The sequence below is a fragment of the Stigmatopora argus genome, chromosome 5 (assembly GCF_051989625.1).
Source record: "Stigmatopora argus isolate UIUO_Sarg chromosome 5, RoL_Sarg_1.0, whole genome shotgun sequence".
NCBI lineage: Eukaryota > Metazoa > Chordata > Actinopteri > Syngnathiformes > Syngnathidae > Stigmatopora > Stigmatopora argus.
In genome coordinates, this window is record NC_135391.1 from 5,175,609 (window position 1) to 5,188,681 (window position 13,073).

At 37.7% G+C, this 13,073-nt stretch overlaps 2 protein-coding genes across 7 annotated transcripts in view; one reads left to right on the forward strand and one right to left on the reverse strand.

The window, feature by feature from the left end:
- Window positions 1-175: 175 nt before the first annotated feature.
- Window positions 176-9,035, reverse strand: tango2 (transport and golgi organization 2 homolog (Drosophila)). Its single transcript, XM_077601702.1, has 9 exons — window positions 8,793-9,035; window positions 7,972-8,092; window positions 4,406-4,494; window positions 2,352-2,471; window positions 2,151-2,268; window positions 1,479-1,546; window positions 1,163-1,313; window positions 820-924; window positions 176-652 (listed from the first exon to the last, which is right to left on the reverse strand). The coding sequence occupies exons 2-9, from the start codon at window positions 8,025-8,027 to the stop codon at window positions 532-534; spliced, it is 828 nt and encodes a 275-aa protein (XP_077457828.1). The 5' UTR covers window positions 8,028-8,092; window positions 8,793-9,035; the 3' UTR covers window positions 176-531.
- Window positions 9,036-9,685: 650 nt separating this feature from the next.
- Window positions 9,686-13,073, forward strand: part of arvcfb (ARVCF delta catenin family member b) — a 340,912-nt gene continuing 337,524 nt past the window's right edge. For 4 of the 6 annotated variants that reach the window (XM_077601828.1, XM_077601831.1, XM_077601830.1 and 1 more), the window contains exon 1: window positions 9,687-9,991. The gene's annotated coding sequence lies outside the window, so the exon portion shown is untranslated. Of the gene's footprint in view, window positions 9,992-13,073 lie in introns of all 6 variants that reach the window. The other 2 variants (XM_077601832.1, XM_077601835.1) reach the window with 2 other exon arrangements.

The window sequence follows — 13,073 nt, forward strand, 5'->3', positions numbered from 1 at the left end:
GAGGCAGCTATTAGATTTTTTAAATTGTTATCATGGTATGGGAACGAGCGCTGCCCTCTATAGTGTATACATTTACAATACTGTAGAGGGCAGCATATTCTTGAGTGGGTATTTAAAACACTATACACAGCAAATCGTCCAATTTGAAATACTCAAAATAAAATTTTCGACTTCATTTACTTTACTTGAAGCAAGTTTTATTTTTCTTAACCTTCACTCTTCATCTGTTGAAATGTAGCAAAATCTTCTAGCCGTCACTAGATGCTCCAGTCAGCAGTTTACACTGCATCACATTTTCCAATATTAAAAAAATATCATAAAACACCATATTTGGCAATCTGATAAATAACAATCAAAGAACATTTTAGAGATTATCCAAAAAATGCATTAAATGTCTTTCACAGCTGCGGAGTGGAGTTGAACAACTCCAATGTAGTTGCCGTGGTGATGGGGGCTAAGAAACCAAATGATGATTTGGCGATGCGTGAAGTGGGGCTCAGAGGCCCACAGCGACTTTCCGTCATAATGTCTTCATGTCTGCAGCTTAAACTGGAAATAACTGGTAGTCCAGTTGTTTGTGTCACAATTGGGCATGGTTCGCTCGGTAAAGGTCACATTTCCCTCCACATCAATCAGGATAATTGTATTGGTCCTGAAAGAACAAATAGTATAAAAATGCAAATACAGCTAAGAGAGAAACCGGGCACAGGCTACTCAGTTCATTTGTGAAATTTGATGTGGCGATGGCTCTGGCCATGACAGAGCCAGCTGATCCCCTAGCAAGGGTATTGCTTGGGAGTGCAAGTAATAGTAACTAACCTTGTGCCATAATCAGGGGTGCGAACACACACGGCTGACATAGCTTGGATCATGGACTTGCTGTACCCGTCACCTTGGCTCTCTTGAACAGGATCAGGCGCATTCCTGTTTAAAACCCAAATGCAATTGTTTGCTCTGAAGTTGCGACTGTCAAATTCCCAAATGAAAAGGCTAAAGAATTTCCCGCTAACGGCATTCCAAAGCTCATGAATAACACTTCTGCTATGCAGCATGGATGCAAGTAATAGGGCCCAAGTGGCGACAACACCGGAAGGAAAAAAAATGGTTCTATATAAACATTTCAAGTGTGTTCATTTGTATCTGTATAACTTTTTGCACCTACAGTTCTTCGTTGTTAAGTACACTCAGCAGCTCTTGCACCAGGCCATCACAGGATAGTGATTGGTTGTTGACAATGCTGGTAAAGTGTCGCTTGCCTTGAAGCAGTTTCTTCCATGGGGTGTCCAGTAGCGAATTACTCAAGCTGTAGATTCCTGTATAATGGCACATGCAAAATATATACTATATAAAAAAATATGTACATTGTAACATCATTGCAGTTCTCATATCAAATAGAGGCGGTGAGGGTATATATCAAAACTGTTTTGTAATAAGTATACAGCATTTAAAAACTACATACACACACAAGTAAAACAGACCTGGCTTGAGATGGATGGGTTCATTGTTGCCTCTGTTTCCATAGTAACACACATGATCCTGCTTGGCTCTACATTGGATAACATAAAAGGGAAAATTAGAATCACTGTTGGTTCATTTCTACACAGTGACAAAGCACCGTCTCAGATATACTTTCAGCAAAAGTAAATGTATTAAGAAGATTCATTCATTTTCTGTACCCTTATGCTCATCTGTCATCTGAAGTATGCCTCAGTTTTTATTTAAAAGTCAGAGTAACATAAATGGGGATCAGAAATTAACATTATTGGAGAGTGAGATGAAATGTTGTGATGTCTTAAACTCATCAAGCAGAAGGCATCTCAGATATTAAAGAAATATGTAAAAATTTAACAGCAGTAGGCTAGCCCTAGTGTAGTTTTCCAGAAGAGCAGTGACCATCAATGATTAAATCACAAGTGTGTAAGACACAACATATATTACTATATCAAGGATTTAATGGTTTAACAAGCACGACAACCACAATTTACAGATTAGTCATCGTCGGATTAAAAACCGCTGTTCATTTGAGGTTGCGATGAGTACTTGTATTTAACCCAGTGCCCAAACAACTCTGAGGGTAAACAATTATAGTTTGAGTATCAAGAACTAAGAAATTATTGCAGAATTCTAATGCCAGAAAATATCTTACTCACTTGAACTCTGCGGTGAGAAGGTTGAAGCCGTTATACAAGTGACTTTCTGTTGAGACCTTCTTTAGGTAAGAGTAGCAGTCCAAGTCCTTTTCTACGAGGTAGTTGGAAACAAGGAAACCTGTGGAGTCGTAATGACATATTGTAATCGTAGTATTCAAATAAATGAGACAATGAACAAAGGGATGCATTTTTTAAAATCACCTCGCCCTTGTGCATCTGGGTTGGGCCGGCCTTCCATGTAGTTGGTGATTGCTGCGAGTTTTCCGTTCTTGTTGATCCCCAACCATGATCCTCCTTCTTTACCATATTCCAGGTCTAGGCCTGATTTGTGCATTAGTCCAAATATCTCAATTAAAGAACAGACACCTCAATTCGGTCGCTGACAGCAGTTTGGTCAAAAACAGAATTGTATTTCCTTGCTAAAAAACACTACAACGGCTCATAGTCCGTGTGCGGTTGATTGGTCGCCGGTCTTTTGGTCGCCGGTCATTTGGTCGCCAGTCATTTGGTCGCCCGGACCCAAACAACGGGCGACCAAAAGAGCGGCGACAAAACAAGGTAAAACAACACGGTCTACGCATCAATAAAAGCCAACAATGGCCATGAGCAGTTTCACTGAGACGACGTGTGAGTGTATAAGAGTTTGTATGTACATGTGTTGTCCCTTTAAGAAGCTACGTCAGTCAGGGTCTTAACAAGTTATCCAACAAAAAACAATAAAAGTACGGGAAATTTGGAGCTTTTCTTCAGCCTAATAATTAATAGGGCATTATGTATGACTAAATAATAATTCACAGTTTGTATTTAGGGAATTTGAGCAACAATTTTAATGGTAAGTATCAATAATCTACCGGGCGACCAAACGACCAAGTACCCTCATAGTCAGTACTAAAGCATGCAAAAATATAGTACTTAAATTTGGAGTTGATTTAATATTTTGAGAGGAGCTGCACTTGTGTGAATCCCTTCATCAAGAATTCACTTGTAATACAGAGTATTAATCTTCCTGCAATCATAAACATATAATACTATGTACTATATAAACGAATAAATGTGCTTTTGCAGCAGAACATCAAGTGACTTTCCACGTCAATGAAGGAGGTTATTTATTTAAATCGACTACTTTTCTTGGTGATCAATAAAAGCAGGCCACTTAAAGTGACAGTGACCAGTAGAGCCAAATGATCTCCCTGCTCTAAGGGTGGAAGGGAAAGATAACCCAATCCCACTGGGAGCCATATTTTACGGCACTTCTCATCTCATCATGCTACGTATTCTTCAAGCCCTCCGCGAGTCCCACGGAGAAAGCATTGCCTTTTATTCTTGTCACATTGAATAAAAGCAGACATCAATTAAAGACCCACGCTTGAAGTCGTGACCCGTCCGTCTATTACACAGAAGAGAAGAGAAGGGGGGAGATGACCAAGGTTGCTATCTCTGCATTTCCTTCTCCGGGAGAAATGAAAAGCATGATTGATTTCTCCCCTGGGAGGCCAAAATGTGTATTGAGCATTAGTCCATTCAATATAGTTTAATGCAGAAGGTATGGTCCTCTGAGAAAATGGAGAGTTAGATTTTCGGGTGCAACAGATCATTTGTATGGGTTCATTTCTGATTGAAATATACCCGGGTATATTAAATGATTTTTTTAAGCCTCACGTTTGTGCACCATTTAATATACCCCTGCCGTTTAATATACCCGGGCATATTAAACAGCAACTCAGCTTTTTTGGCAAGATTTGTATGGTGTTCATGGGGGCATAATTATAGATACTTAAGTTCATTAAAATTCCAAGTCAGACTTTATTCAGCAGTAAGTAGTATTAACCTGAAAAGTGAGTATTTTTAGTCTGCAAAACGTTGATGCACCCCGTCACGGCATAAAGAGTGCGTAGTGGATCGTACCTTCCCGTTTGTGCGCCATTTAATATACCCCTGCTGTTTAATATACCCGGGTATATTAAATGGGGGGTATATTAAACAGTAAAATATGGTAGGTAGTAAATTTAAATCTGCTGAGAATGTAGACTCATGTCAGAATTGAAAACTAGCTCAAGCCTAATCTCAAGTACAGTGACTAACATAACACAGACATTAGATCAAAATTAACCTGTGACCTCCACCAAACAATAATCACCACAACTCTATTGAATCTACAAAACCATAAAATCCGTAGTGTCCCCTGGGTGTAGCCTGGTGGTTAACAAATGATTGATTTGTGAGTGATTTATTAGTTCAAACTTGGTATGACTTACCGCTGAGAACATCAGTATTGCTCCCCCAAAAGTCTGCAGCCTTCGATGGTCTGTTGTAGTACTCATCTCTGTTTGCAGCCAAAATTAGCCTTTGGAGGGAGCCGTAATCTCATTAGAATGTCTTCCAATTCAAGCATCCATTTATTTCACATCAAAAATGCGTACCCAACTTGTAAATATGCATTAGTGTTCTTCACATTTCAAGCAGCTGGGCTATTATTAAACCGAGAGCGTATTTAAAATAAATGTTATGCAACGCAATCGCAATTGTATAATTTGAACGACTCTCAACGACACATTCATTATACGACGCAGCTTGACACGAATAGACACACAAATGACATTATTATTCTCTTTTTAACAATGATTGCCATCCATAATACTTTCCCCTATAATTTTAAATATGAGTAATTGCATACTGTGTGGCAACACATATAGAAGTAAAAAGCTGAGTTAACAGCCTTGGTCATAACAATCATTATAAGAGTTCATTTACTCCCGATGGATGTTTTAATCAACTTGCAACTACAGCAAAGGTCAGCAATCTTTTTAATGTTTTTAACCCAAGAGCTACTTCACGATTATAGTACTATAACTATTATTACTTTAATGCTAGCACTAAAACCCCATAGCTCCCCCTATCACATGCTGCTAACCACTTTAGTCACTTTCCTATCTCATTTCATTTTTATTGTATATAAATGTTTTTTTTATGCCCACCTATTTATGTGTGGACTTTGTGGTGTAGTTTTAAATCTCATTGTATGTGTGTAGTGACAATAAAGGCATTCAATTCAATTCATTTTCATTACGTTATTACTAATAGTCAATTACATTAATTCATGGGAAAACAGTTTCTCATGACAGTGTACCGTATTTTGACGACTATAAGGCGCACATAAACGTCTTAAATTTTCTCCAAAATAGAAAGGGGGCCTTATAATCCAGTGCGCTTTATATATGGACCAATACTAAAATTGTTATCACGATAAAATAAAATAAATCAGTCGATAGGGTACACCATCCTCTACAGCTCTCATAACTACGGCAAGCAGCCCCCGACTCCACTATTTTCCCGTAGAAAAAGTACTGCGCAGTGACTTCTGGGATATACGAATATGTAGTTATTTTGTCAATACACCCAATGGATTGTGGCCTGGCCATCGACATCAACACAGTGGTGTATGTTTTGCCATGCCTGGCTGCGTCTATAAAAACGGTGCATCCTTTGTGTGTGTAAAATACAGAAATAGCACTCGTTACTGACACTGCGGCTAAAAATATGATGTGCCGTATAGTCGTGAAAATACGGTATATCAAAATGAAACACTGTTTAAATTGCTGGCCATTCAAAATGGTCAATGGTCCATGAGTGGTCAGCTTTTCTGCAAAAGGGGGCCACAGGCTGTTCATGTGGTGCTTGGGGGGCACTATTGGGCCCACCGACACAACGTGAGTGACTGAATGAGAGCGCAAACAGGACAAATAATACAAAATGGAAGGCTACATACTGTCTATCCTGTACTGAAAAGTACAGTGAAATAATATATTTTATAAGGCAGTTGTATTTGGGTTAGAATATTTTTGAAAACCGTTGAACTGGATTGACCTCCCAAAGCTATACTGCATTGGAGCCCCTAATTAATCCTTGGATGACAGGAGGCATATATCTTGCTGAAAAGATAGAGCTCAGCCCCAACTGATGGATATTAGAGGTCAGCCTCGGAGCCTTAAGGGCTAATCATGATGGCTTGTTGGTGCTGCACCAAACACATTTTAATGATGTCAATCGCAAGATCAAGTGTTATCAGACCCAATGGGCAAATCACATTTGAGTGGAGATGAACATAGAAATTGCCTGCTGCATCATGGGGAAAGGGAGGAGTTTTTCTTCTTCTAAATATAGGGGAGTGAAACATGGTGACATCATCGAATAATCAGTTTCTGAAAAATGTTCAGGCCATATTTGTGCTGGACAAAGTTCAAATTACCTTATCTTATTTTCTTCATTCAGAAGAGAGAATATGAATGCAGTTGTATCTCACATCAAGTGTTAATTACCATATTTTAGGACTATAAGTCACACCTGAGTAGTCTTCCCTCAATTTCGTAACTTCACGTATCGCAAGTTCATGATTTTTTCTGCTATTAATGATTAAAAAACTTTGTTTAAATCATAAAAACTTTGGGATTTTTCGATTATCGCGGCTATGACTGGTCTACATTAACCGCGATATTTGAGGGATTACTGTATAAGTCGCGCTTTTAGCAGTGAGAGAGAAAAAGAAAAGACGTATTTAGATATTAGTCGCAGGCTCAGCGTGTGACTCATAGTCCAGAAATATATATATTTTTGTTCGGTTGTTAAAATACATTTGCAAGGTTATCATTTACAAAAGGTGAAAAAAAAATAGTGCGAACATGTCATCCTTGTGACCTATGACTATCCATACAGGAAATATCATTTTTTTTCTTTTCCTGGTTGCTTGCACTATAATAAGTCAAGAGTTTTTGGTAAGTTTGAATGATTTCTTTATAATATTTTAATACGAGCAGACTTTACTAACTGCACATTGATGCTGGTGCATTTACTATTCTATATATAGCACTGCAGTTACGGAATGAGGACAAACTATGTTTCACCTTTCCTCGGGTTGATGTCTGAGTCATTGCACAAACACCTCTGATCTGATCTCCTAAGGCAGGGTCAGAATCCCAAAGACAAGGACAGAGATGGACTTTGTCCAGGTGGGACTTTGGCTCTCATCCTTTGGTACATTTAAATAAAGGCCGGCTTCACATCACACCCTAACCCGTACAGATGGCTCATTCTGCAGTAGTGGACGCCCTTGCATTATTCACTAAAAGGTCAGGTTTACCTTCTACATTAGATGTTAAGAACAGTGGCGAGAATACATTAGGATAGAGTTGTGCCTGCAGACCAGATCACTTGTCATGCTAGGATTTAAGGACTTAGAAACAATGGTGGCTATGACAAAAATAATTACATTGTAATTTGATGTCTCTTTAAGTATACGATGTTTCAATTGTTAATAAATAACTATATGTTAGTATACTTCTGAGATGAAAGAGGCAATAAAGGTTTTGGCTACAATACAAAAAAAAAATCACTATATAGGCAAAATCACATAGTATAATTCTTTACAAGTATAACATTATCAGGAATTAACTTGATCTTTTAATTGTCAAATTGAAATTGGAATCAACCATAAAATTACTAAAACTACCATTATGTTCACAGATTTTGTGACTTACGTTTAGCATCCCATTGAAAGGTATTATTAGATAAATGTAAACAGATAATTAACTGTTGCAGAATCAGCACCAAAACTTGAAAATAATTGAATTAATGACAAAAAAAAGTTTAAAGTCACAATTTTTTGGAGCTAAAAATGACAAAAAGGTTAAGATCTGATTGGAAGACAACGATTATGTATTTTTGGACATACCAAATAGCTTGGCTTGCAACAATGTACAGCAAAATTGAACTTTCTTTCCACAGAGATTCTCAAAAAAAGTTACCATAAACAAATTGATTAATTTACCTGTAGGCGTTTTTTGATGCAGGCCGCGGGTCAAATTTAATGAAAATGATACACATGGATGTATAGAGATCGGTGACGGGTTTGTAACCTGTCCACTTGCAGCTTCAAAAAATGCTCATATCTGTCAAAAAGAAGAGAATAACAACAGTTAAGGAAACACAGTTTTTAGGATCGTTGTCCATAGTTTTTTAGTAAGTTGCACGGTAGTCATTGTTTTTATTCATTGTTTTACATTGTGTTTATGTTGCAAAATGTCAATATAGAAGGGAATAAAGTATGTGGACTTATTATATTGTTACTTTTTGTGTCAAATCACTCTAAATAAATGTTCATGTCAACTGATGAAGTCAAAAAACTTAAAATGTAATGTTTGGTGACGTCACTTGATCAAGTTTTAAATGAGACTGTACATGTAAAACTTTTATAACGATATGTAATTTTAATTATAGCAAGCCCTTCACACGTGAGAATTACAATCTCATTAACCTACAAAAATAAAACAATTCAACATTTACGTGGATCACAAAGTTAAGATAAATGCTTTACCAAGCAAGTTAGCGAGCATCGATATATTGAAAAAAAAATCCAAAATCAGTAGTCCTTACAGTGCGAATACAAATCTCTTTTTGACCTAAAATACAAGAAATAAATAGCGATAATTTTAGTTTATACTTATCCAGGTGTCAATATTCATTGCTATTCATTTTACAACAAACAATACCTAGCTAACGTTAGCAAACATACATTTTACTTTGGAAAATAAAGTAATTTTTAGTATACTGATCCCGTGTCCAAGGGAAGAATGGTAGATCGTTACTTACCTGTTATCTTAACGAGTGTGTTCTGGAGCAAAGTTACTTTCCTATTTACACTTCCCATTGCCTAAGATAGTTTAGCATCGTGTTCACAGTTGGTAATTCGATTTAAATACTATTACGTCCCTCTTTTTTGGCCCGAATGGGACCTATTGTATCCAAAGCTAACCTGCGTTTAGGCGTCCGTACTCCGCCTGTCTTTTCTGTCTTTGTACTTAAACTGAACGCATATTTTGCCGCAATCCTCTGTTGACTTCGATTGGCTAGTTCAGCATCAGCTGTACAGTGAATATTTACATTTCCGGTTCTTGTCATTGCCAAAATAAAAGAGACAATATTGCCGCAATCTGAATTTGCTGAAAAAAATAAATTTAAGTACTTAAGCTTTAATACTGGGTTGAAAAATAAAAAAATAAACATATATTTTGACACAACGTTTTGGTTGGGAGTGGATTTTTCCCCTTTTCTCCGTGTTGATGTTAAATATCATACAATATCCATTCATTGATTTTCCGTAACACCTTTTCTCATAAGGATTGCGGGGGGTGCTGGAGCCTATCCTGGCAAATTGTGGAGTAGATACATGCTGAATTATTTTCTATCCTCAAACTCACCTGAATCAAATAATTATCAAATGAAATCTGCACAGAAGCCTGATAACGACACAGGTGTGTTGTAGAAGGGAAATAATATGGAAAGCTGACTGGAAAGGTGCGTTCAAGGACCGAGTGGGTGACCCCTGGTTGAACTATAGTCTACCGCAAAAAGACTACCATTTTTTTATATATTCATCTTGTTGGCCACTTTCATTGAAAAAAACCGACTCACTACAAATTCTCTATAGTTTTTTTACATAAAAAAATTTCCTCCACTACCGTGATGGCGATGGGCGGGGACATCGGTCTGTTTTGATGATATTGGATAAACCCTTCCTCGCCTTTCATAAAACGCGACCGCGCCGTAATGAATTAGCAATTATTCACCAAACCTCAACTTTTGAATCGATGAATGATCGTCTACGCGTGTGCGTGCGAGCACTGCGATCCACCGACAGCAAGTGAACGCACCAACATTTGAGATTAGTGAGGTTGACAGAAAAGGTCCGCCGCAGCTAAAACTGCATACAAAAAGCCACTCTTCCAAGCCACCGGACTACTGCTCATCATCTCCCAGGCTCTCATCGAGGATGGACTAGACAAAGTGAGGTAAAGCAACGTAGAATATTGCATTTCCACGAAAATCAATGTGCATATTATGGATGTATTGATCGTGCACCACCAAGTTGTAGCCTGCATGTGCCTGCCTCTCAACTCACTATAACGAGGGGGCGTTAAAAATTGCGAATGCAATAATTGCGAAGACCACGAAAATAATTGGCGAGACAATGGTTGATTTTTGATGAGCTGTAAGATGCTTTTGTTTGTTATGATATTGTTTTACTGCTCTTTTAAGAGAGTTGCCATGGAGAATCTTGGGTGCATGCCCCCTAATTACCTAATGTGGAGGTGGTGGGGATTCTGTCAGTGTCAAGGCGCGTTTATTATGATAATATATAGAGGCTTTTCCATTATAAAGGTAAGATAATGAAATAACCTCATTTAAAGAAATGCTCCTAATAAATGTATGGTTCTTCTAGAAGTTATTTTGATACACAGCTTGGAGGGTTGCATTCATTCCACTTAAATGTGTTGTAGCAATTAATTTACAACCACTTCTTAATCTTGGATTGGATTGTAGTAGGACATGGAAAAAAGGTGAGTTTTCACTCTTTGTTGATGATTTTAATAATGATTATTAATTTTTTTTCCACAGAGGTTACACTCGGATGTGATTTAATAAATCAGATTCCTTGTTAAATGGTCCTGGTTATCACAGTCATTAGTTGATCTTTTGATCAATAGCAGTGTTTGTGCAATATCATCGACCAGGTATTTTTGTAAGGAATCTGTCTGACAGATACTATATGTATAGATATAAAAAATACATTGAACAATATAGTTTTAATGTACAGTGGTACCTCGACATATGATCTTAATCCGTTCCGGGACTGACATTGTATGTCGAGCTTTTCGTAACTCGAGCGAACATTTCCCATTGAAATGAACTAAAACAAATTAATTTGTTCCAACCCTCTGAAAAAAACACCAAAAACATGATATTGGATTGGAAAAAATGTTTTATTTCTTCTAATTCGCCATCGATTAACAAAGTAACACATAACTAGTGGTTTAATAATAATAAAATCTGTTTAATAGAAGTAAAATTAGATGCATTTCGCGGAGGGTAGAGACAGTGACATACACGGAGGTGTGGGGGGGGGTGTTCGGGGGGGTCTTTATCCACAACGCACTCGTAAACGAACAAACATTTAAATTAACTTGGATTAATATATACAGACACATTCAAACATACGGTTAATGTAACTACACCAAACTGGATTCTAATTTTGTTTTAATCATTTTTTACCTTCGTTTTCCGGGTTAGAGGTTTGCCACGCCTCCACCCTCACGTTCCCTATCGATGGGTTGTTTGCTGTTGTATTCCCTCCAAAATATTCCGAAAATGATGCACACAAATGTCCTCCCAATAGGATAACGCACAACCACTTACCAACGATAAACAGCCTCACATGTCATGGCCACCTGGCTTGGTCACATCTCGAAATTTTGATCGTATCGCGGGCGAATTATTCGATTGAAATTTTCATCGTACCACAAGCATGTCGTAGGTTGATCTGATCGTAGGTCGAGGTACCACATTATTTAGAAATTTCAATATATGCCCGTTATCATCATTCCAATCAGATATTGGTTGAAAAATTGGGGTTTGTATTTGTGTATGAATTTACATGAAGTAACTTTGAAATTATATCTTAATCACTAAGGAATTGGATCAGGAAACACTGCATTAACTTGCACAGTTATAAAATGTCTAGTAGAAATGGACCTTTAAAACTATATTTGAATCCCTAAAGCATCCTTTTTATGTCCATTCTTCTGCTTTTATGATTTGTTTTTTAATGTGCTCTAATATTTATATCTGATATTGTGATTTCCCCCCTGTGCTTTATAAATTGTTATTTGTATAACACTTCTTTTGTTTTGGTGGGAATTATTCTTACTCTTGTTTTCCTGGTTCTCTTTTCTTCGTGCGTTTTAACACACCTCTGGTGTTTCCACATCAGTGGTGTTCCTTGACAGTTTTATCATAATACTGTCAGTCATCCAGTTATACTAATGTTTGTGTGCACAGGGGGTGCAGTCAGGGAAAAGCAGATCCCTACGGGCCTAACCTCATCAATGCCCCAAATTGAAAATACTATTCTGCAGACCTACTGTCAGTCTTGAAGCTTTCTTTATAATTGTCCTCACTTTCCTTCTGCTTATGGCGCCCTTTTTTGTATGTGTCACTGTCTAATATTTGCACTGGTTTTCACCCTTGAAAGTACTTGGCAATAAAATGTTCAGATGGGATGTATGTATATATATATTTTTAGGGAAGGCTTGCGTTAAGGTGATGTAGTCTGTTTACTGGCTGACAGATAGTTCTTATTCTCTATGGAATGGATTTTCCATTGTTTGCATGTTCTTCCCGGGCCTGCGTGGGTTTTCTCTGGGTACCCTGGTTTTCCAAAGACACACATTCCAAAGACATGCATGGTAGGCTGATTGGACACTCTAAATTGCCCCTAGGTATGAGTGTGAGGGTGAATGGTTGTTTGTCTCCTCGTGCCCTGCGATTGGCTGGCCACCAATTCAGGGTGTCCCCTGGCCTCTTGCCCGAACTCAGCTGGGATAGACTCCAGCACCCCCCGCGACCCTAGTGAGGATAAAGCGGTTCAGAAAATGAGATGAAATGGGAGATGAGACTTAAAGGAGTGTTGGTACTTTTGAATGAGCCATATTATTTCTTATGTGGATTTCAGGTATCTTGGCAAAAAATGTCAATATGTCATTATTAGATGAAAAGAAATGTGATCTTCATGGGTGGCATGGTGGTAAAGTAAAACTACACGCGTTCAGATTTGAACCCGAGACCGCCCAACTGTGAGGCGGACCCTCAGACTCTCCAAAATAACGAAAGGTCATACTAGAACAGAAGTCTAGGTGTTTTCCAACAGAAGCTTAATTTTGCTACTTTTCTAATAGCCACTAGAACTCATTCGCATATCAGTTTACTAAATAAATAAATTAATAAATATTATTCTCCACAATGTAAGGAACTGATCATCTTTGATTTATTACTGTTATTCCTTCCTTATTATTGCAGTTTCCCGTTCAGCATAGC